Source organism: Oryza glaberrima, chromosome 3 (genome assembly GCF_000147395.1).
Source record: "Oryza glaberrima chromosome 3, OglaRS2, whole genome shotgun sequence".
NCBI classification, from domain to species: domain Eukaryota; kingdom Viridiplantae; phylum Streptophyta; class Magnoliopsida; order Poales; family Poaceae; genus Oryza; species Oryza glaberrima.
The window spans coordinates 19,611,742-19,636,033 of NC_068328.1; the positions used below are offsets into that span (position 1 = coordinate 19,611,742).

Consider the following 24,292-nt stretch of genomic DNA (forward strand, 5'->3'; position numbering starts at 1 on the left):
TGGCCGGCCACAACCGCAGCCATGCCGCCCACTCCCTCCGCCCTTTCTGCTCCACCCCGTCGCCCCCTTGCACGCTCAGGTGGGGGAACCGTGTCCCCTCCACCTCCTCCACCATTTCCCCACTCTGCCCCAAAAATCGGCACCGGTTAACCCCCACTCCACCTCCACGTCGGCGCCCCACTTCGCCGGTCGTTGTCGCTTCGTCCCGGCCTCCTCGCCACCTCCCGGGCGTATATAAAGCTTACCCCGAGCATCCTCTCTCGTTTTCCCTCCTCGCCCAAGCTCGCCGCACCCTCCCCAGCGCTCCCCACGTCGCACCTCTACGCGGCCACTCTCCGGCGAGCTCCGGCCGCCAATTCCCGTCGCTAGGGCCGCTGCCGCGGAAATCCGCCACCATCCCCGGCTTTGTCGCCGTAAGGTCAAGCCCGGCCGCCGTCTCTTTTCCCCTCGCCACCATCGAAAAGCCGCCCACCGCGCCACCAACCTCAACTGCTCACCGGCGTCGTTCATCCGCCCACCACCGCGGTTCCTGTCGTCACCGTGCTGCGCCACCGCCACCACCGGCTTCGCCGCCGCGAGATCAAGCTCGGCCACCACTTTTCCTCCCCAAACCGCCGCCGAAAACCCGCTGCCACCACACTACCTAAGCCACCACCAGCCGCGTCACCCCGCTGCTCCGGTCATCGCCGACCCACGCCGTCGCCTCCCTCGGCTCCGCAAGGACGAGGAGGACCTCGGCCACCTCTTCCCATCACCAGAAACTCACTAGACGTCCGTTTTCCCGTACGCCGGTAAGCCCTTCATCCCTTCCTTCCCTCTCCGGTCGCCATGTCGCCGCCCCGTCCTCCCTGACACCTCCCCTCCCATTCCAGGGTGCAGCTGCCGCTCGTCCGCCCCTTCCCGAGCGCTGCCCGCCGCCACTCGCCGCAGGTGGCCTTCGGGCTCGGTGCGCTGCCACCGCCGCGACGTGTGCTCAGCCGGCCGGTGAGCCGGCTGCCTCCCCCTCAGCCGCCCGATCCGCCCCAGTACGGATCTGGGCCGTCCATGTGTCCACCCACGTGGTTGCCACATCGGTGCCCCGTCGGCGCCGCGTGCGCGCCACGTGGTGCTCTCGCCCGTGCCGCGCGTGGATTCGGTCCACCGTGGACCGCCCCCTTTGAGTCACCGATGGGTGGGGCCCTCATGTCGGTGCCACCTCTCCCCCACGGCTGACGGAAAAAATAAATAATAATTGCGCAATAAATCATTAATAATTCTAGAAATTCATTTAAATGGCTCAAAACTTCTAAAATTTATATATAATTCATTCGAACTCCGAATTGGGCCATTCAAATTGTAAATTCATCTTAAATTGAGCTCTACATGTTTGTTTACTTTTTGTGTACTGTTTCCTTGGTTTTTATTAGGGTTTTTCCTCATTTTGTGTGCCAGCGTGTAGAATCCATCATTTCGGGAGTCCGCGGTCATGAGGAAAAGAGTTCGGAAGATTGTTTGAAGAAGCAAGGCAAGTCACACATTCCCCCTTGAGCATGTTGATCCCAATTTATAACTGTTTTACCGTTTGCAAATAAACATGCATTGTTTTGCTAATTACATGGGATCTGGGTATTACCTATCTGCTCACTTGTGCCATGTTTACTTGATATCTGTCTTTTGTCAACCTTGGGTGATAAATCAACTAGCTCATGTTACTTATGTGACATAGCTAGAATTATATATGCTTAGCCATGCTTAATTACCACTAGCTCCGTTGATGGGATAATTGCAGTATTAGACCTTTTTAGTATCAGAACGAGCTGCATGCTCGGGACATCTGGCCATGTTTCAGTGGTCGTAATTATCCAACTAAAATGCGACTGAATGGTGGGCTGTGGGTGCATGGTTTTGCTAGTCACACCCATGGCAATTAAGGACCGGTTCGCGGGAAACCCTGGAAGACATACAGCGCTTGCCACAAGTGGGAATGGGTAACTGCCTGACTTGAAGTATAGCTTTCCTCTGGCTGACGTTCCTCGGCAAGGGTGGGCGTGATGGAGTTGGGTCGGCCAGGGTGTTCGGTTGATCGGCTTCCGGATTCACCGTGGCACGAGAGGGGACTGCCCACTGCCTTGCGAGGAGTGGGGGTGAAACCTGAGGAGTGGTGCGATTGGTCAGAGGGGGTTATATGAAGGGTCTTGTCACAATCACTCGACATGGTGACGTGTTCATCATGGGTGCATGATGACGTGGTGACATGCCGGTGGATTGTGTCTTGTGGGTACAGTTGTGCACCTCTGGCCAGAGTAAAACTATTCGAATAGTCGTGCCCGCGGTTATGGGCCATCGACCAGATTCACCATGATTAGTCCCACACTTAATAAATCGACCCAATGCACTGTAGTTCAGGTGGGTTGGTTGGGCCTGTTCAACGTGGTGTAGCGTTGATCAGTGGAGATTTAATATTACCTTAATTACTCAATAGTTTTATTGTTTTGCTCAATAAAATGTTTTACAACCGCCTTTATGCAAATAGCCACAAACCGTCCTTGTATTCCCTTGCACGTCTGCATCACTGGTGTGGCTTGCTGAGTACGGTGGTTGTACTCAGCCTTGCTATTGTTCCCTCTTTTACGAAGTGTAGTGCTTCTGAGCTGAAGACGAAGTTAGAAGACCAAGGCTCAGACCCCAGTTGAGTTTTGCCTGTGGAGTGGAGCTAAAGCCCTGCTAGGATCGCCTTTTTCGCTGCTGTCGTTCTCTTTCGGAGTGAGGACTAAGTGCCTCTTCTGTAAGTATTTTACGCTTTATTTACGTTTGGATCTGTATATTTACTTATTGTTTTCTGTACCCTGGCTAGTCCTGGACAGAGATTTAATACACAAAATAGTCTGAAAATTTGGATTAAATTTCTGGGCGTGACAAAGCACATGAAATCATGGAGAATTTATTTTGATGGTAGTATGGAAATGGAATGGAATATTCGCTTAGTCCCCAGTGTAGGAGTTTAGCTTGTGCATATATGTGGGTGTATGATCTTGATCATAGAGCGTGAGAAGTATCTACACAAGTCACAAGAGTTTGACAAAGTTCAATGGAATGGCAAGTACCTAAAATGTATATATGGTTCAATCATGATGGCATATTTTTGGATCTGATAGGAATTTATATCAAATGAGGAACTTTCAATTTTATCATTTTGAAAAACAAAACATCCAGAATTCAAGTCAAACTAGGATCAGGATCATAGCAACTCCTATTTACTATCTCATATCTTGTAACAACCTAGACTTTGATCAGCAAGTGCAGCTCATTTACCTCAGGTTCCCAGATAATTGTTGGCTACTTATATTTAACCTTTGAGAGAGCACTTACCTATGAACCCATATATAGGAGATATAAAACAGAGCAACTATTCATCATTTCAACAAAGAGAACTAGCTTGTCTTACCTAGCATGACTCAAACCTATCCTATCTTTTTGGTATTTTCTATTTTACAAATTTTTATGTTGTTTTCAAGTTTATAGGATGCAATTGGAAAGCAAATATGCAAGTGGAAAGGGAAATATGCAATGTGATACAAGTTACCTCAGTGGGGAGAGAGATGTCTCCCCCCAAGCTTGGCTTTCGCTCAGGGTCCTTGGTAAGGATTGAATCCCTGAAAGCGGAAATATGCTTGAAGGTCATCGTGTTGTTGCTGCATCATGTTGTTGATGTTGGCAAATTGAGCATTAGCAGTCTGTTGTCATTCTTGTGTCTGAGCTATGTGTTCCGTGAGGTTGTATTGGATCTCCCCCGTCTGCACATCAGGGGTGTCCATTCTCCTAGTGATTTCACCCAAGTCCCAACGAGAGGAACTCGAGCGCCATTCACTTGGACATGGAGGTACTCCACTTGATCTGGGAGGTTGGTTGTCCCCCCACTATATGTCATGAGGCGCATGCCACCGGTCCTCACTGGCACTTGCCCAGCTTGAGACACCGATGTTGTGGCGTGGAGCTTGGGTCCATCCGGGTGCATCCCCAGTTGGTTCCCAACCTGCCTCATATATCTGCACGGGTGTTGAGGATGATGAACTTTGTCGTTCGTTCCTTGCCATGTTGTGCGTGTCCCTGTATACTCCACCTGCATGAGATTCTTCTATGGTTTGCAGAGGAATGGTTAGCTCACGGCAGTTGTACAAATGATACCCCGCATTTGGCAACGGGATTTCATTTTGTCATGACCGGAATTAACCCAGCGGGCATTCCATACATGCGTGTATTACTCCTTGTCCCAGGAGGCAAGGTACACCAAAAGTTGATATAATTCAGAGTTTAACAAGCGGAAGCGTAAATAGTTAATTTATTACATGGGCGATGAAGGCCCAGCACACACGAAGATAAATGAGAAACAGCGGAAGACTAGGGCGACGACCACAGGCACTTGAAGGCAAGCACGAGCTAGACACCAAAGCCTTCATCCTCCAGGAACTCTTCTGGGTTGGGGAAAAATTGAGCAAGATTGAGTACAACCACCTACTCAGCAAGACACACCCACGAATGCAGAATAAATGCAAAGGAGTACAAGGGAGTTATAATAAAGGGGTTAGGGTTTGCAGTAAACAGCATTTAAAAGTCACTTAGTTGCCCAAAGCTATTTTGTAAAGACGATTCTAGAGCTACACAATGTTATAATCAAGGCCGTGTACCCGCACGAACCTGCCTTAACCCAAGGCCTTCGATGATTTAGACCGAACTGACAACCCGACCTGGGTCCTAGCTCGTCCCAAGTCAACCCAGGCCAACCATACCACATTTTAGTTGTTAAGCATGTATTAAGAATTAAACCACTAACTTGGGTACATTGCTAGGCTTGCCCATAACCGAGGGCGCGGCTATTCGAATAGATTATACTCTGATCAGAGGTGTACATCTTTACCCACAAGACACATCTTTCTCATGTGTAACCACGTGCCACATACCACCATGGCATACCGACGAAAGACGTGACATAGTTCCCAACCCATCCTAGCCATAAACAAGACTACCGACCCAACTCTGGCTACGGCCAAGATTCCCGAGACAGGTAACCAAGGTTGAGCCCCTAGCAGCAGAACACCGGCCATGTGCCATGACATCTCGACTACCGGGCCGCAGCTCGTGTAGCCTTAATTTGCCCTAAAGATGTCCATCGAGCCCCGACTTCGTCCATCCCTATCCGTGTACTTTTGCCCATGACCAGACTGAGCCACGAACTAAGCCTTACCCACTAGACATGTGGAAGTACGGTAGTGCTTTGCAATAGAGGCCCGAAGACCGGTCCTTATAGTGGCCGAGGTGCTACTATCAAAACCATGCACCTCGAGTCCAGCCTAAAACCATTTTAGGGGTTTTGAATAGAGGGGGAGGTGTGTGTCCAATTCCAACATAAGCCAACCATTCCATAATGTCCAAATGATATGAGAATTCCCAAAGTCTAAAGTTATAAAATCACCTAATGGTTGCCTAATTAATCAGCGAGGCATCTACCTAAATTCATGCTCGTGGAACCATGAATAGGGTACCCACTAGTTGGGGGTTTTGTTTATCCTAGGGTGAACAAGGTAATAAATAACAATAGCAATAACAATAAGGTCATAACAAAGGTAAATAGGCATGGCTAAATAAAACAGTGATAACGCGGGAATTTAAATAAAACGATAATGCAATAATTTAAACCAAAATAGTTTTATAAACTGGGATTCAATATGCTCAAGGATGATGTGACTTGCCTTGCTCGCTTTCCCAAACGTTGGCTTCAACCTCCACGTAGAGCGGATCTTCCGAAGCTGCAGCGTCTACACGACCAACAGAAAGAAAAAGGCTTTTACTCTAATAAACTCCATATAACAAGCAGAAACAAAGCACAAAAATAGGTTCTTGACTTCTTAAGGAAAAATTAGAGACTTGAACGGTCCAATTCTGAGTTCAAAAGGCCAAGATATGGCCATTTGAAGTTTATATGCTCTTAATGTAAATATTTGCGAATTTCTTCATTTAAATTTTAATTAAAAAAATAGGGTTTATTGCGTCAGCCGAGGGGAGGGAGCGCGCGGGCCGGGTCCATGGGAGTGGTGGGCCCCACGCGGCAGCCCCTCGGTCCACGGTGGACCGGGTGCACCCGTGGCTCACCAGCCGGCGCCGGGGGCCCCACGCGTCAGCCGCACCCGAGGGCACGGGGGGCTGACGGCCAGGCCCCACGCGGCGGCCACACGGTGCGCCCAGAGGCGGCCACGTCGTCGCGGCCGGCGTGAGGAGGCGCCCGCGCCCTGATGGTCGCCGGCGGTGGCCATAGGCGCGGTGGAGCGGCGGCCAAGAGAGGGGAAGGGAAGGGGGAAAGAGGCGGCGGTCCACGGCTCACCCCGGAGTGACGACAGCGACGGAGGAGGCGGCCGAAGTGGAGGGAGGCGGTGGTGCGGCTCGAGTCGACGGGGTCGCCGGCGTTCCGGCGGTCGGCGACCGAAATGGAGGGGTGGACGAGGTCGGCGACGGTGCGGCGAAGCCGGAGGAGACGACGCCGAGGTGGGGGATGGTCCCGGCGAGCGGCTAGGCCCAGCCAAAGGTCGACAGCAACGGCGGAGAGAGAGGACAATGGCGCGAGCTCGATTCCGACGGGGAAAAAGGGCGGCGAGTGGCGGAAACGGACGAGGGAAGTGCGGGGAGGGTTTATATAGGGTTGGGAGTGAGAGAGTGCGGCCGGCGGGTGTCACGCCCGGAAATTCACTAGTAATTTCCGAACTTATTTGTGCATAAAACCCTCGTCTAGGAATCAGCCGAGGTACACAAACTGACAATTCAATATACAAATCCATCATAATAATAACGTTACATACTTACAAAAGAAAAGAAAGCAGCAGCGGAATAACGGTCTAGCGATGGCTTCAGCTCCACTCCCACAGGCAGCTCAACTGGGGTATAAGCCAAATGTCTTCTTCTTCTAGATCCTTTTTCTTCAACTGAGGTTGATTGATTATTGCAAAAATGAGCATATGACATACTCAACAAGCCACACAGCAAATATGCAAGTGCACAAGGATACCAAAGGATGGCATAGTATAGGCTCATTTGTAAAAGCAGCATTTAGCAAACATTTAGGAGAAGTAAAACAGTAGAGTAATTAATCATCAATTTTAATCAACACTGAACAGCACCCCAATGCTGCACAGGCCCAACCATCCTGAACAACCGTACCCGGCTGTACAGATCTAACTCCAAACCAGGAGCTAAACAAATTATTACCAGTTATTGCATCAATAATTATTTGTGAGAGGTGTGAGACTAATCACAAAAAACATTGCTCAACCCGCCCATAACCGCGGGCATGGCTATTCGAATAGTTTTACTCTGGCCAGAGGTGTACTACTGTACCCACAAGACACGATTCCACACATGTTGCCATGCCCCGAAGTACCACCACGGCACTGCAAAGGGGGAAATCGTGACAATACCCTTCGTAAAACACAACTCACCATAGTGTACCATTCCTGGATCATAATCACCCCCTCAAAAACCAGAGGCATGGACTCCCCAGCGACCCTACGGACTTCTCGCCGCTTCTTAGTCTGGCACTCCGTAATGAACCATGCTATACAAAAGATAAAGCCGTTGCCCACGCTGGCTTGTGGTTGGTACGGTTAATGTTTCACAATAGTAGCTCGCGAACCGGTCCTTAATTGCCATGAGCACGACCTTCAAAACCATGTGCTCACAACCCACCATTGACAAGTTTTAATTATCAATTAATTATCATAACACGATTAACCATCGTGAGCTACATTTAAATCTAACCATAAGTAATAATGTAATATGATTCACCCCATTAATGAGCTAATGTTTCTAAGCATGGCTAAGCAATTATATATATATAGTATTTAGCTGAACCAAACCAATATATAAGGTTCTAGCTAATCGAATTATAACACATAGGAAAATAAAGTCATCTTCGGCCAATAATTAATTGGGAAAGGCTCACCACCCGATGACATTCGAAAATAATGCATAAGTTGAAATAAAACATTAGCTTTAAATGGGTTCAACATGCTCAAAGGGTCGTTTGGGATCTGTGTGGCTTGCCTTGAGCTTCATCAAACGCTTCTAAACCTTCCTCAACGAAAACGCTCTCCTCCGGAACGTCGGAAACTAAAACGAAAGAACAAAATCAACAAAACAGTACAAAAACATGCATAAACAGTACATGTGGATACTTTTAACATGTAGATCTCGATTTTAGAAAAATTTAGCAACTTGAACCACTCAAATCGGAGTTACGATGAATTAGTTATGAATTTCTGAAGTTTTAATCTATTTGCATCTAGAAAAAAAACTGGAAAAAGGAAATATGACGTCATGCTGACATCATCATCGCCGGCAGCGATGACCTCGCCGGCGATAGAGTGGTCGGCAGGGCTATCTAAAGGCATCTACACGTAGAGGACGACGACGCGAACTCACCGGTACTAGCAAACGCGATGGACGACGACGAATGGTGGCCGGCGGCGAGCTCTAGCGGCGGCACGGCTCGGGTCGTCGTCGGCGGCGGCTCTCCGGTGACCGGCAATGGCGGCGAGGGGGCGGCCGAGGTTCCCCGCCTCCGTGCGCACCTAATGGCGACGACGGGAAGCGGCGGCGACTGCTAACGCGACGGCGCGGCACGGCTGGACGTCGGCCGGCGGCGGCGGCGGCTTGGACGGCGTGGCGGCGGCGCTACGGGGGACGAGAAGGCTCGGGAGTTGGTGCAACCGAAAGAGGACGCCAAGGGGATGCTATTTATAGGCTTGGATTAGAGAGATCGGACTCCAAACGAGAGGATTTGAGCCGGAAAATCCGAGGGTTAGTTGGAGAGATAAACTCGAAAACGAATTCGATTCCGCGTTGATTTCTTCGGGATAAAGTGCGATTCTTGGGGGAAAGGATAGAGGAGGATAAGAGGAATATTTCCCCTCAACTAATTTTGCAAACGGAGCACGGGATGCGGCGGATTTGGTGGAGGAAGCGGCGGCTGCACAGGTACAGGACGGCAGCTCGGGCTTCTGTCCAAGCTTGAAGATGAAGAGTATACGGGGAGGCAAATTAGACTTTCGGCTGGGCTTCTACTTCCAAGGACTACTTAAAGGAGGGACAAAAAGCAGACTTCGGGAAAGAGAGGGAAAGGACTGCAGGCTGAGAGGAGACTGGGCCGAGAGTGAGAGGACTTTTCCTAATTTGGCCCAAAAAGGAAAAGGTGAATTTTAATTACTTTTCCAATTAAATTAATCACTGAAATGATCTTTGAATTGTTAAAAATACTTCTATTGCTCAAATAATTTCAAGAAAAATCTTGAAAATACTTGGACCCTCAAAGTATTTAACAAAATTATAATCAGACCATTTAATGATTAATTTAATATGTGGATAATTACTGAAATGTTTTTTGTATGATTAAAATTAAGAATTGAGCTCCGAAAAATCCGAGAAAATTCCAAAGAGTATAATTAACCATGGAGGATTTAATAAAAATTAAATCCATCCATGCTTTATATTTAGGAAATTTTATTTCCCACATTTAACTTCACTTGTAAATTAATGAACATTTAATATAAATTCTAATAATAATTTATTAAATAATTTATAAATCCTGAAACGAAAATCAGGACGTTACAGCGGGGGAGGAAACCGGCGCGGGAGACCCTGCCGCCATTAATGGCGCCGGCGGGATTAGTGGGGGGCTTCCATCCGAAATAAAAAGAGAGAGAGAGGGGAAAATGGGGGGAAAGGGAGAGGGAATCGGGGGAAATATTTCCCCCATTCAATTTTGAACGGGAGCGGCGGAGCGCGGCGGATTTGGCGGCGGCGGGGGCGCTAGGCGCGGGCGGAGGGAGCGGTGCATGCGGTGGGAGGAAGGGGATGATGGGTGTGCCCCACCCGTCAGCGAGGGTGGCGGGCGGGCCCGTCCGTCAGCGGCTGCACGTGCAGGGAGAAGCCGAGTGGGCCGCGGGGAAGAAGAGAGAGGAGGGAGATGGGCCGGATTCGGCCCAAGAGAGGGAAGGAGGATTTTTAGGGGTTTTCTTTTTATAAAACCTTTTCAACTTTGTTTATTTCTTGATAATTATTATTTGTGCTCTGAAAATTCCACTAAAATTTATTTACACATTTTAGGCTTTTAGGAAATATACAAAAATCCTCCAAGCCTTTTTTGACTTTTAACTTTGCACATTTTAATTTTTGGAGGCTTTTCACTAGGATTTTAATTATTCTAGGCATAATTTAAAGGATGTATTTTAGGGTCGTTTTGGGGCGTGACACATTTGTACAACCGGGGTAAAAGTATATCAAAGATCCGTCTACTCCATGTTTAAGAATATGCCCATGCACTAGATAGTTCTCATCAATACAGGGACGAGCGGCTGAGATGAAAGCGATTTGGTCACTAACGACCCCTAGCACTTTCGCTATCCGAGTAATCAGAGAAATGCACTCAATAGGAGCAGAAAATCTTATACTTTCTAAACATTCCCTTATCATACATTTCACAGGAGCAATTTTGATTTTTCTAACCATAGCAAACATGATAATTAATTCATCCCCCCTAATGGGTCTAAGATCACCTCTAGGAAACAAACTCAGAGCAATCCACTTGTGCATGAGCCTAACTATAGGATTATGGATATCATTTGTCCTAGGTTTCTTACAAATTGGAGCACCAGAAATACCTTCCCAAAACCTATTTTTCTCAAACCTAGAAATTCCTTTCTAGAGATCGATTTTACATGAATCGTGAAAGCCAAAAAGTGTACTCAATCCTTTCCATGTAAGTGTATACTCTTTATGGAAAAAGCGAAAGGAAATTCCATCTTCTATTTCTTTCAAAGTGCACAGAAATTGCAAAGTAAGCAAACGAGAACCATGCTCATCTACCACAACAAATCTCTGCCAACCAACAGCTTTCCAAATAGCACGAAAATCAACATCCATTCCTATCTTTTTCAGCAGCTCCGGAGAGTATTCTCGCGTGTGAGCATACTCCCGGTCGCTTAGCATGTAGTAGGCTTGTCTTTCCTGATCGTCAACAAGGTCGAGGTCGGCGTCGTTTAGGAGACATCGTGGAGCTTCGGCATCTTCCATCGAGACATCAGCTGATGAACAACCGCTAGACTCATCATGATTGACTTGACGAAGAGCCGGACCCCTTGAATAGACGAGGCAGCCGCCTCCTCATTCTGCACAATGGAGCAAGAATGGTCTAACTCGGCGGGGGTTAGAATAGCAAGAGTTTCACCCGCCGGTTAGTTTCACCAAAGCAACTTGTATATATGCAGCTAAGTATTTGAATTTGAATGAACTTGAGGGAAAACTTTGGAGAGGGAATGAAAATGTGCTGAAATGGGGTGGATTCCCCTCTCCCGGCCGGTTGGCTTAAGTAGTGCACCCACAACGGTCAAAACTGACATGTGGGGCCCACTAGCCATTGCCTCAAAAAAGGGAGGCAGCCGATCGAACCCCTGGTGGGCTCAACCGGCCCCACCTTCGGCCGTTGGGTTCCAACAGTCAGTGTGGTCGTGGCACAATGAATTTTCGTTGAAAATTTTATTTTGGTTTGTTCTGAAAAATTCATTGGAAGAATTTCCTCAAAATTCTGAAAATCCTAAATGCAATTATGAAATTCAAACATGTGATGATGCAAAAATTTAAATTGTTGAAAACAAATATGCGGATACATACCAATTTATCTGTTGGTGAAGGTCGCATCATTTTAAGTCCGACGTGCAAGACCGTACCACGTGCAAGACCGTATCTCCTTTCAGTTCAGTGCGCGGATTTTCCACCTGTCTCCGGAGGTAATGGAGTGGGCGTCTTTGGCTTTTCTTTCCACACCTTCTTTGGTTTTGGTGCGGAAGACGGCTTCGACTGCTCTAGCTTCTCGGCCAGTGTACTTAATTTTACCAGTATCTTCCAATAATGGTTCGTGGGCATCGTTGTTTCCTTTTCCAGGAAATTCTGCATGAACTTTACCAGGCTATCCATCTTGGGTGGCTCCACTTCGACCACTTGAATATTCTGCGGATTTGGCCCGTACTTTATTCTGACCATGGAGCATTGTTCAGTCCTTGGCTGAAACTAAAACTTTTCCTCCTTCCCGTTGATATGGAAACGGATACTTCTCGTTTCCACGTCAATGTTGGCTCCTGCGGTGCTAAGGAACGGACGCCCCAGGATGAGCGGCGTCTCTTTTCCATTGTCCATATCCAGCACCACGAAGTCAACCAGGATGAAGAAATCCCATATCTTGACTGGCATATCCTCTGCAATCCCCGCCGGGTAACGGACTGACGAGTCAGCCAGTTGTAGGTGCATCGATGTTGGTGCCAACACCGTGAAGTTGAGCTTATCAAAGACGTTCTTTGGCATGACGCTGACAATAGCTCCGAGATCACACAGGACTTGGTCGAACTGCTGTGCCCCGATCAAGCAGGTGATCGTAGGACACCCCGGATCCTTCTTCTTTTCTGGGAGCTTGTGGAGTATGACGTTGCTGCACTGCTCCGTCAGCTTAACCACCTCCATTGTTGGATGCGGTCTCTTGTTGTTGAGGATATCCTTAAGATAACGGGCATATGTTGGCACTTGCATAGCATCCAACGGCACGTTGATGTGAATCTTCTGGATTACTTCAACAAAGCGAGCGAACTGCTCGTCCACTGACGGTTTCCTACTCCGTTGACGAAACGGCAGCAATCGTGTGTCACAGTATTCCTGCGGCACGGCCTTTTCTGGCTGAACCTCTTTGTCAGCCGAGTCACTCGATGGCGCTTCTCTGGCAACCCGATTAGTTCTTGCAGGGTTAGGATATGGCGGATCACGAGTGGACTTACCTCCTCTCGTCGTGATCGCCGTGACATTTTCAATGGAGGAGTCGGTCTGCTCCGGAATCCTCCCAGTTTCAGTTGCAGGGACTAAAGAAGCCAATTGAGCTAGCTGGGTTTCTATCATTTTAATGAAGCTCAGCTGGTTTTGAAAAGTAGAAGCGAAGCCATCTAGCTTAACATTGATGTTCTCTAGGATCTTGTCATTGGCAGCTAGCTTTTTGCTTAAAGCATAAGTGGTTTTAGCTTGCGCAAAAATGAGATCCTTTAAGGAGGGTTGGTTATAGAAGTTACCGTTGTTGTTTCCTCCTTGATAGTATGGGCGTGTCTAGTTCCACCCCTAACCTCCTTTTGGACGATTCCCGTTGTTGTTGTTGCCCATGTACATCGCATCCTCACGGGTTTCTAGGCAGTCGTTCCCCGAGTGACCCGTGCCACCACAGACCTCACACGTGACGTGTGAGTCCAAGGCCTTGATGGTGCCTTGTGGCCGTTTGTCATGGTCGTCCAGTCGTTTCATGAGGAGGTCCAGCTTGGCAGCGAGTAGTTCCGTTTCCTTGACAAAGCACATACCTCGCTGATGGGTTTGGAGTCGTTCCTCGCTCCAACCCATATTGGAGACCATCTTCTCTATTAAATCAACGGCTCCTCGAACCACCTTAGAGAAGAACGATCCTCCAGTTGCCGCGTCCAGGTGGTCACGGGACATTGGAGTGAGTCCATTATAGAAATTCTGCAGAATCAGCCAGCCGTCCATCCCATGATGAGGACAGACGACCACATACTCCTGAAGTCGTTCCCATGCTTCAGGAATGGACTCAACCCTTGTCAGCTGGAAACTGGAAATCCTTCCACCAAGGGCATTGGTTTTGCCCATCGGAAAGAACTTCGAGAGGAATGCCATAGAGCATTTGTCCCAGGTGTTGACAACAGCACGGTTGGCATAAAACCACTGCTTTCTTTTCCCGAGAAGGAAGAACAGGAACAGCCGCAGCCTGACGGCGTCTGGACTGACACCCTTTATACCCTTTATAGTGTACGTGATACAGATCTCTACGAACTGCTGCAGATGAGCATTGGCATCCTCGTTAGGCTCGCCACAGAACGGGCAAGCCTGCGCCATCATGATGAGGCTGGACTTCAAGTCGAAATCAACGTCTCCCATGTTGATCTGCGGCCCAATGGCCACATTGCCAGCAGAGGGAGCAGCGAATTCGCGGAGGGTCTTGTCAGCCATAGTCTTGAAAATCTGTGGCGCTGGTACGGCTAGATTTTTTGTCAGTAGAGTTTTCTGCGGAGCAACGAATCGCGGCCTGACGCTCCGGAAGAAAGCTTCTGGATTTTCTTTGAAGTTTTCCGCCAAGTTGAAACCAGTCATGCACTACCCTATTTTCACAACAAAAGTGAAAACAACCAAGGTTAGCCTGCAAAGGGCAGTGATTATACAGAGGTAAATATAAAGTATTAGTTCATGTAATCTCTATTATGAATCTTCCCCAGCAACGGCGCCAGAAATGCTTGTTGGTATTTCTAAACGACAGTACTAGAAATATAATTCCCAGCAATGGCGCAGAAATACTCCTGGTATATTATGGTTACAAAGTTCATCCGCAAGCGCACAGATATACCATTGTAGCATTTCACCCGAGAGTATTCCAAGGGTATTGTATTGTCACATCCTGATTTTTGTTTCAGGATTTATAAATTATTTAATAAATTATATTCGAATTTATATTAAATGTTCATTAATTTACAAGTGAAGTTACATGTGGGAAATAAAATTTCCTAAATATAAAGCATGGATGGATTTAATTTTTATTAAATTCTCCATGGTTAATTATACTCTCTGGAATATTCTCGGATTTTTCGGAGCTCAATTCCTAATTTTAATCATACAAAGAGCATTTCAGTAATTACCCACATATTAAATTAATCATTAAATGGTCTAATTATAATTTTTTTAAGTACTTTGAGTGTCCAAGTATTTTCAGGATTTTTCTTGAAATTATTTGAGCATTGGAAGTATTTTTAACAATTCAAAGATCATTTAAGTGATATTTTAATTGGAAAAGTAATAAAAATTCTCCTCCCTTGTCTTGGGCTGAATCCGGCCCATTCCTTTCCTTCCTCTCTCTTCCACCGGCCCAACCCGAGCCTGCATCCTCTCTTCTTCTCTCAGCCAAAGTCCGGTTTGCTCCCTCTTCTAATCAGGCTGAGAAAAGAAAAGCCCGGCAAGAAGTCTACTTAACCTCCCTGTCGCTACAGTGCGTCTTCAAGCTCCAGCCGCCAGCCGAGCCGAGTCGGCTGCCATGCCGAGCCGCCTTGCCGCGCCGAATCCGCCCCAATCTCTCCCCTTTTCTTCCGTTTTTTGAGGGGTTTTTATCCTCTCATCTTCCTCTACCCTTACCCCCAAAAATCGGAGCAAATCATTGAGTATTTTATCCGAATCGAACTCGTTTTGAGTTTATCTCCAAAACCGAGTTTTTGTTTTCCCGGAGCGATTTCTTGCGGGAGGAGTCCGATCTCTTCAATCCAAGACTATAAATAGGACCCCCTAGTCCTCCTCTTTCGTTTGCCCCCTCTCCCATGATCTCCCGTGCCTCGTAGCGCCGCCGCCGCCACGTGCTTCACCCCGCCATCGTCACCGGCCGAGCTCCATCCGCGTCGCGCCGCCGCCTCCGTCGTCGCCGCCGGTCGCCGTCACCACCGTTAGGTGCGCGGGAGGGTGGAGAAGCCCGGCCGCCTGACCCCCCGCTGTCGCCGGTCACCGGAGCCCCGTCGCCGCCGTCGACCGAAGCCGCGCCGCCGCTAGACCCCGTCACCGGCCGTCGTCGTTCGTCGTTTGGTTCGAGGGTGAGTACCGTTGGGTTCGTCTCGTCGTCCTCTACGTGTACATGTCCTTCAAAGTCGCAGCCGACCATCCAATCTCCGGCAAGGTCGCCATCTTGGTCCGGCCATTGATGAGGTCATCATGATGTCATCATCGTTTTTCTTTTTCCTGTTTTTCTAATAGATTAAATCTTCGGAAATTCATAACTAAATCATCGTAACTCGGATTCGACTGGTTCAAGTTGCTAAATTCATCTAAAATCATGATCTACATGTTAAAAATATCCACATGTACTGTTTATGCTTGTTTTTGTACTGTTTATTTGGTTTTTATTAGTCTTTTTCTTCGTTTTGCGTGTTAGCTTGTCGTTTCCATCGTTGTGAAGGTTCGTGCGTGCGTCGGAAGTGCTCAAGAAGATTAATTGAAGACCGATTATTGCAAGGCAAGTCACACAGATCCCAAACAACCCTTTGAGCATGTTGAACCCGTTTAAAGCTATTGTTTTATTTCAACTTATGCATTATTTTCGAATGTCATCAGGTGGTGAGCCTTTCCCAATTAATTAATGGCCGAAGATGACTTTATTTTCCTATGGGTTATAATTTGATTAGCTAGAACCTTATATATTGGTTTGGTTCAGCTAAATGCTATCTATATAATTGCTTAGCCATGCTTAGAAACATTAGCTCATTAATGGGATGAATCATACTACATTATTATTTATGATTATATTTAATGGTAGCTCACGATGGTTAATCGTGTTATGATAATTAATTGATAATTAAAACTTGTAAATGGTGGGTTGTGAGCACATGGTTTTGAAGGTCGTGCTCATGACAATTAAGGACCGGTTCGCGAGCTACTGTTGTGAAACATTAACCGTGCCAACCACAAGCCAGCGTGGGCAACGGCTTTACCTTTTGTACAGCATGATTCATTGCGGGGTACCAGACTGAGAAGCGGTGAGAAGTCCGTGGGGGTCGCTGGGGAGTCCATGCCTCTAGTTATATTTATAGAGGGGGTGATTATGATCCAGGAATGGTGCACTGTGGTGAGTTATGTTGTGCAGAGGGTATTGTCACAGCCTCTATTCGGGTACTTTCCAGTATCGCAACGCATGGTAGACATGATGTTGAGGCTGTGTCTTGTGGGTACATTGGTACATCTCTGGCCAGAGTAAAACTATTCGAATAGCCGTGCCCGCGGTTATGGGCGAGTTGAGCAATGTTTTTCGTGATTAGTCTAACACCTCTCACAATAATTATTAATGCTATAACTGGTAATAATTTGTTTGGCTCCTGGTTTGGAGTTAGATCTGTACAGCCGGGTATGGTTGTTCAGGATGGTTGGGCCTGTGCAGCATGGGTGTGCTGTTCAGTGTTGATTAAAATTTCTGATTAATTACTCTACTGTTTTACTACTCTTAACTCTTTGCTAAATGCTGCTTTCGCAAATGAGACTATATTATGCCATCCTTTGGTATCCTTGTGCACTTGCATATTTGCTGTGTGGCTTGTTGAGTATGTCATATGCTCATTCTTGCAATAATCAATCAACCTCAGTTGAAGAAAAAGGATCCAGAAGGAGAAGACGTTTGGCTTATACCCCAGTTGAGCTGCCTGTGGGAGTGGAGCTGAAGCCATCGCTAGACCGTTATTCCGCTGCTGTTGTTTTTCTTTTCTTTTGTAAGTATGTAACGTTATTATTATGATGGATTTGTATATTAAATTGTCAGTTTGTGTACCTCGGCTGATTCCTGGACGAGGATTTTATGCAAAAATTAGTTCAGAAATTATTAGTGAATTTCCGGGCGTGACATGTATTTATTTTATCCCGTGGGAAGATCATGTAGAGAGAACTTGACTAATAATTTATATATTACTTGTGATAATCATATTCTAAGTAGGGGTTAAGATAATCCTAGGGTAGAGTGACACACAAGCATTAACTACTCATTCTCATGATATATTATCTAAGCTAAGTGGAAAGAAAAGAGAAAGAAAATCTATTCCTATACTTCTAGTATACATAGTATACATACATTCTAGTTAACCGACATACTAGCTAATAATTCTATCTGATGCCCTCCTGGTACTTTGAGAAGCCACCCCTGACTGCCGAGTTCCTTACGACAGCCCGTCATGACCATACAACTGGGGCTAAATACGGAGGAATACCCTCCCTAGGGAATGAACTTAGGACTATATACATGCGTGGGGAATACCCGTACTGAGCTGTCACCATTAGCGGCCCACCTCTCATCCGCAGCATATAACCCCAAATAATGATATCTGTAATCTAGACACCACGTCTAAACTACCAGATACTACTCTAATATCATCGTCATGACATAGAGTAATTGCATAAGCAAACATTATACCCGCACCAAAGCATCTCCCAGATAAGCTAGCAGTATATTCAGTATAACATGAACATAATGTAAAGTAGGTATTCATATACTCGGAAAGTATTTCAATACCATAAATGTATATAGAAGAGTATTCTAAATAAAGTACAAAGCTTACAAAAGAGAGGAGAAGAGCTCCTAGAGCCATACCTGAACTCTTCCGAAGGCTTCCGGACTCCTGATTTCTACTCTGTTCCTATTCCACTAGCTTAAGAATACTAAACTAACTTGAGAGAATATGAGAGAGCTCTTGCTTGAGGTGTGTGAGTGAAGTGAGAAGAGGAAGTCCTTTTATAGGCAGGTAATGACGGTTGTGATGGTTGGAATGGTCGGTAATACCCTCCAACCGTCATTGGGGATCAATCCCAACCGTCCAGAAGAAGCCCTGCATCCAACGGTGACGAGGGAGGTTCAGCCGAACCCCCTTGTTCGGCCGAACCAACCAGCCCAAGTTTTGGCTGGCGGCCTCCTCTGTTGCTTCACTTCATAGACTGGTGAATTTTGCCCCAATTCATCGTGTCAATTCTGAGTTCTTGGCCCACTCATGCATAAGTCTGATTCTTGACATCGTCCGATTGATTTATCATCTGAGTTGATGTTGATTCTCCTCCACTTTATGGTTATTCTCTTCAAAAGATTAGTGAACCTAATACTAGTGGAATATTATTATTCTAACTTGTATATGCATTGCAAGCATAACTGGTTCTCCTTTATTTTGGTAATATTGACAGACGAAATTGATCAATAACGACCATCAACACACCTACAGCTAGACAACTCAACTACCGAGCGATGGGACAAAACAACGGCTAGGCAAAGACGCACGGCAGAGGCACGCAGCGCAACGGCGCGGCAGTTGGCAGCGATGGCGGCTCAGCACGGCAGCGGCTAGGCGGCGGCTGCTCGGCAGCGGCGGCAGCGGCCACGATGACGATTCGGCCAACTACGACACAGGAACAAAACCCTAAAAACAGGAGGGAAGTTCTCAGCAGGGAGCAAAACCGGCAGGGAACACGACGACGACGGCGGCGCTAGAGAGGACACAACGTGCTAGGTTAGACGTGGAAACAATTGACATTGGGTTAACCAATTCAATTGAGAGGGGAAAATAGATTACCGGCGACGCGAGGGCGACGATGGTGGAGACGGCGACAGCGGCGGAACAACGCTAGGGCGGTGGCGGCGGCTAGCTTGGGTGGCGGTGGCGCAGCAGCTAGGGCAGCTAGGGCAGAAAAGAAAGAAAAACTGGGGGAGGGAACACTTAAATAGGGGAGGACTAGATTAGGAAAGGGGGAGTCATAGATGGAGTAGGACTAGGACGGAGGGGAGGAGACTGACTCGGGCAAGGGGAGGGGGAGGGCGCGCGCGCCGGAAGGAGAGGGGGAGGGCGCGGCCGGCTGGGGAGAGGGGAAGGAAAAAGGAAAGTAGGGGATTAGGACTTCCCCAAAAAGGAAAAACAATGCGGTGCCGTTTTAGGAAAGAAAAGGAAACGGTCCCGCGAACTGACACGTATACGGTTCGTCATGCAAAACGAAACCGCGGACTGAGAGGCGAGTGAATTGGGCACAATTCACGACCAAAGGCAAAGGAAGAAAAATTAACTTGACACTTTTAACTTAGCAACATTGCCTCCGGTAATCTGATATTTACTCTTTAAATCCTGTTAGTGATTTTCAGAGCAAAGAGAATTAGAAAAAAATTCTCCCTGACAATTCCAATTATTAAATGTATTGTTAACTGGGGTTTTCTCCTGGTTAACCAAAGCAAATTCTTGAGATCATTTATTAGTGATTTGGAACCTAAGGGAAGGGAAAACTCCGGGTGTGACAGGGTCGTTCGACGTCATCGACACCTCGTCACACAAAGCTATCACACTTCGTGACGACTTAGATAATTTGTTCAAGGTAAAAGGCCAACATTTAAAAATTTTCCTTGTGTGGAATGAAGTTTTCGATGAAGAAGTAGACGTTATTGAACTAATCGATTTCGAGCCTCAATGAACTCATCTAAAATTTGCTTAAATTCTGTAAAATTGTATCATGTCTTGCTTGAATTAATTTAGTGTAGACGTGTGAAAAATTTAGAGGCCGACCGAGCCCACCAGGGTTCGGACAAACCACGGCGGCACCCGTTCGCCCCCAGGGAAGAGGGCAATCGGCGCCGCCGTGGGTCCGGCCGAACCCTGGCCAACCCCGATCGTTATCATGTAAGTGAGCTTTTTAAATCAGCATTTAAGCTTAGGCTAAATGTTTTGAGTTAATATGTTGTATAAAAAGCAGTCGGCATATCCTATAAATCATATTATTTTGGGGATTTAAGCTGCATATGCTTGGTATTTGGTTTAGTCGTTTTGATGACTATAATCATTAGAAACCACTCGGTTGGTTATTTTTTCCTTGACTATATATGTTTAGTTTGTTCAACAAATCACATAGTCGGGGGCTACAACTAATTAGGTGCATCTAGTCGATGCACCTTAATTTTTCTTTTTTAGCCCTTCACAGCTTGAGATGATTGAGGTACTCGGGAGTTGTGGCGAAAATGACTAAAGCACTCGGATCTTTTTATTAAACCACTCGGGAGAAGATTACCTTATCATCTGTGAAGGTCTCGGCCTCTCAGGGGCTACTGTGAAGATTATGGGTACCATATACCCACAGGGCTGCGTTACCCGACTAGTTATCGGGGGTAACTCATAGTAATAGAATATGTAAAGATAGGACTCGGGTATTATGTTAACTTGTATATCAAGGAAGTATCACGTAATTTTAGTCGGTTACAATTGTAAAATATCTATAGAGCTTAAACCGTAAGGGATAAGGTCCGTATCTTGTAATCCCGACTCCTTTATCTATAGGAGTAGGGTATTACTTCTCATCGAGAAGGCCTGAACCTGTATAAATCCATTGTCTCATAATCCAACCACTTTCATAGCTTGTTCCCTATCCCTTTTTAGTATTGCCGAAATCTAGTTTCGACATCATGTTACAATAATTTTATTTCATACCACTGCTGGAGAAACCATCTTTGGTCGGTCGGCCAAATTCCACAATAGTCCCGGTTCCAATGAAAACCGGGACTAAAAAGCATCTTTAGTCCTGGTTGATGTTACCAACCGGGACTAAAGATCATTTTTAGTCCCGGTTGAAGAAGTTGTTGGGTCGTGTCAGGCCCAATTATTTTTAGTCCCGGTTGGTATAAATAACCGGGACTAAAAATAGATCTTTAGTCCCAGTACTAAAATTCACCCCAAGCTGCGTGATCATTATCTCTTCGCGCATATGTCTGTCCCTCCTCCCTCGGTCTTATCCCTTAGCTTCTTCCCCTCTACTCGTTCTCCTCATCACTCCTTCTCCTCTTCCTCCTTCTCCTCCTCCCCTTTCCCTCAACCCTGTCTTCCTGGTGGCGGCAGGCGGCGGCCGCCGCGAAGGAAGGTCGTGGAGGTACGGAGGCCCGGCGGCAGCGGCTGCCCACGCGGAGGGCAGGCGGCGGCTGCCCGTGCGGAGGCCCGGCGGCAGCGGCTGCCCACGCGGAGGGCCCACGGCGGTAGGCGGCGGAGGCGCGGAGGGCCGCCCAGCGGTGGCATGGGAAATTCTTTCTTTTTTTCTTCTTTTTTCCTTCTTAATGTGATGTGAATGACTGTGATTTGTGCGATATGTGATTTGTGAATGGTATTGGGAGATATGTTATATGTGAACTATGTGTGATTTATGTATCTATGATTCGTGCTTTCTGTTATTTGTGATTTGTGGTGCGATTGTGATTTGTTATTTGTTATTATAATGATTTGGAGATATTGAACATGAGAAAAGAAAAAAAGCTTTAGTCCCGGTTGATGTTACGAACCGGATTAAAGATGTTGAAAAACCGAGACTACAGGGATTATGGGACTAAAGATGTTGAAAAACCGAGACTACAGGGGTTATCAATCGGGAGTACAACCCCTCTCTCCACCAGTGTACTTTACCCCTCTTTTGATCAACGGTTCACATTGATCAACCTTTTAATACATTTAAGTATCTCGCTAACTCCCTAAAAGATCTCGTTTGTGAATTGGGAGTACTCGGTACGTGCATGGGGCAAAATAATTGAAGTACGGAGTAGAAAGATTTGGGACAAGCTGTAAAAAGGAAAATGGAAGAAACTAGGCAAGACTCTTGAGCACGACAAGAAGAAGTAACTTGCATATGGCCCATTCCAGTGGAGCAGGGAATGAAAAATGGGCAAGACTGCAAGAGGCGGCAGAGCAGAAGTGCAGAACACCCAAAGATGACGATTCAGATCAGGTTGCTATTGGGAGCAGAAATAGCATCCAAAATTGAGTCTCTGTAATTTGAGCTTGTCGACAATACAAATCAACTTGTAACCTTCAGTGATATTTCAACCTTGCAACTGAAATTGCCTAAATAATATTTTATTTGAAAGAGAATGCAGAAAACTATCATTTAAAAATGAAAATCCTATCTCCATTCGTATTACTCGAGTTCAGATTAAGATGCAGCTTGTCAAGACTATTTATATTTTACACCTTTTACCCGTAGTCGACAAATCAAATTCAGTTTAATTAAAAACAAATCCACCGTGAATGAAACTAAGAAGAAAAAACCTACGGAGCAAATTCAGTATGAGATTGCAATTTCGAATATACTAAACACCAGATTCACCGAGTCTTACTGGTGCTAACCTTCATTCACTGTCACTGGATCGACTGGAGTGTGATGGAGAGACGGGATGTTGTGCTGCTTGTGGCTGTTCTTCTTCAAGAATGTTCACCACGGCATGGGCCACCTCGACGCTGCCGCAGCCGACGGCGCTCACCACCCTGCACCGTCCGCCGGTCACAGCCCCGCACCGGCTGACATCCACCGCCCTGCACATCTCGACCTCCACGCTGCCGCACCAGTCGACGCGCGCGCCCTTGCACCGTGCCAGGTGCACCTCGCCGAAGCTCTCCACGTCGGCGCGCCTGCACCTGGCTGCTCGCAGCGCGCCGCCGCCCCGGACCCGTGCCTCCCTGCACCGCTCGAGGGACACCCTGCCGGCCTGCTCCAAGTCCGCGGCGCGGCACCGCGTGACCGACACCGCCCGCGCGCCCTCCGCCCGCGCTGCGCCGCACCGGACGAACGACGCGGAGTCGACGCCGTCGGCGACCGCGTCTCCGCACAGGGTGAAGCTGACGCTGCCCCCGCCCCCGCCGCGCACGACGACGCTGCGGACGCCGCTGGCGGAGAGGTTCCCCGCGCTGGTGATGGTGACCGTGCCGCCGAGACTGGCCTGGAGGCTGCCCTCGTGGATGGACGTCTCCACGCCGTCGATCACAACGACGAACAGGTGGTGAGCTGTGACGGTGGAGGAGGAGGACTCCCCGGCCTTGGGATCGACAAGCGCCATTTCCACCGAGTGCGACAGGCTCGCAATGTGCTTTCCTCCGGTAGTTTGGGTTGGTAAGCTCTGGACTAGTCTGGAGGAGGAAAGGTCTTAATTTGCTTTAAAAGCCAAAGGACAGGGGCAGTTTGGAAGCGAAATAAAGTGGGTGAAGTGCTGGTGAACTAACAAATGCAGATCACTTTCTTTTTTTAATTGCTGGACTTTCCACAGCAGTCGAATTTTGGATGTCGGATCTACACTGGTCATCACTCATATAAATAAAAATAAGGCTTTGTTTAGATAAAAAATTTTTTTTTTGGCAAAAACGTCACATTAAAAGTTTGCATATATGTATGGGGCATTAAATATGAAAAAAAAACTAATTACATAGTTTGCATGTAAATTGCGAGACGAATATTTTGAGCCTAATTACGATATGATTTGATAATGTGATGTTACAGTAAATATTTGATAATGATGGATTAATTAAACTTAATAAATTCGTCTCATAGTTTATAGGCGGAATCTGTAATTTGTTTTGTTATTAATCTACGTTTAATACTTCAAATGTACGTCCGTATACTTCAAAAACTTTACACCTAAAGAACTAAACACACCTTAAACTTTAACTACAGCAATCCTCACAAATACAAGATAGCATGAGGAGAAAAGAGAAAAGTAGAGATAAATAATATTGTTTATTTCATATAGTTAGTCTATATGCATATGGGTACCTTTTATTATTTTTTTTATATGACTAGTTGCACAATGGTACTGTGATCCCGTTCGATTCTCCAACAAGGATGAAGATTAAGTGCGTACACCAAACGAGACAAGTTATTAGCACATGATTAA

The 24,292-nt window shown here is 46.9% G+C and overlaps 1 protein-coding gene and 1 non-coding gene across 4 annotated transcripts; one reads left to right on the forward strand and one right to left on the reverse strand.

Moving 5' to 3' along the window:
- Positions 1–4,222: 4,222 nt before the first annotated feature.
- Positions 4,223–23,538, reverse strand: LOC127768225 (uncharacterized). 3 transcript variants are annotated; one of them, XR_008016563.1, is made up of 3 exons: positions 22,755–23,538; positions 5,727–5,792; positions 4,223–4,451 (listed from the first exon to the last, which is right to left on the reverse strand). XR_008016563.1 is itself a non-coding variant. In XM_052293759.1 (2 exons), the coding sequence occupies exon 1, from the start codon at positions 23,459–23,461 to the stop codon at positions 22,757–22,759; it is 705 nt and encodes a 234-aa protein (XP_052149719.1). In that variant the 5' UTR covers positions 23,462–23,538; the 3' UTR covers positions 6,635–6,950; positions 22,755–22,756. The 3 variants fall into 3 exon arrangements, 2 of the variants coding, with proteins under 2 accessions (XP_052149719.1, XP_052149718.1); XM_052293759.1 differs by lacking the exons at positions 4,223–4,451; positions 5,727–5,792 and adding an exon at positions 6,635–6,950; XM_052293758.1 differs by lacking the exons at positions 4,223–4,451; positions 5,727–5,792 and adding an exon at positions 7,742–8,133.
- LOC127769151 (small nucleolar RNA R71) lies at positions 13,589–13,695 on the forward strand. Its single transcript, XR_008016718.1, has one exon. It is a non-coding gene; the product is annotated as a small nucleolar RNA R71 (small nucleolar RNA).
- Positions 23,539–24,292: the final 754 nt, after the last annotated feature.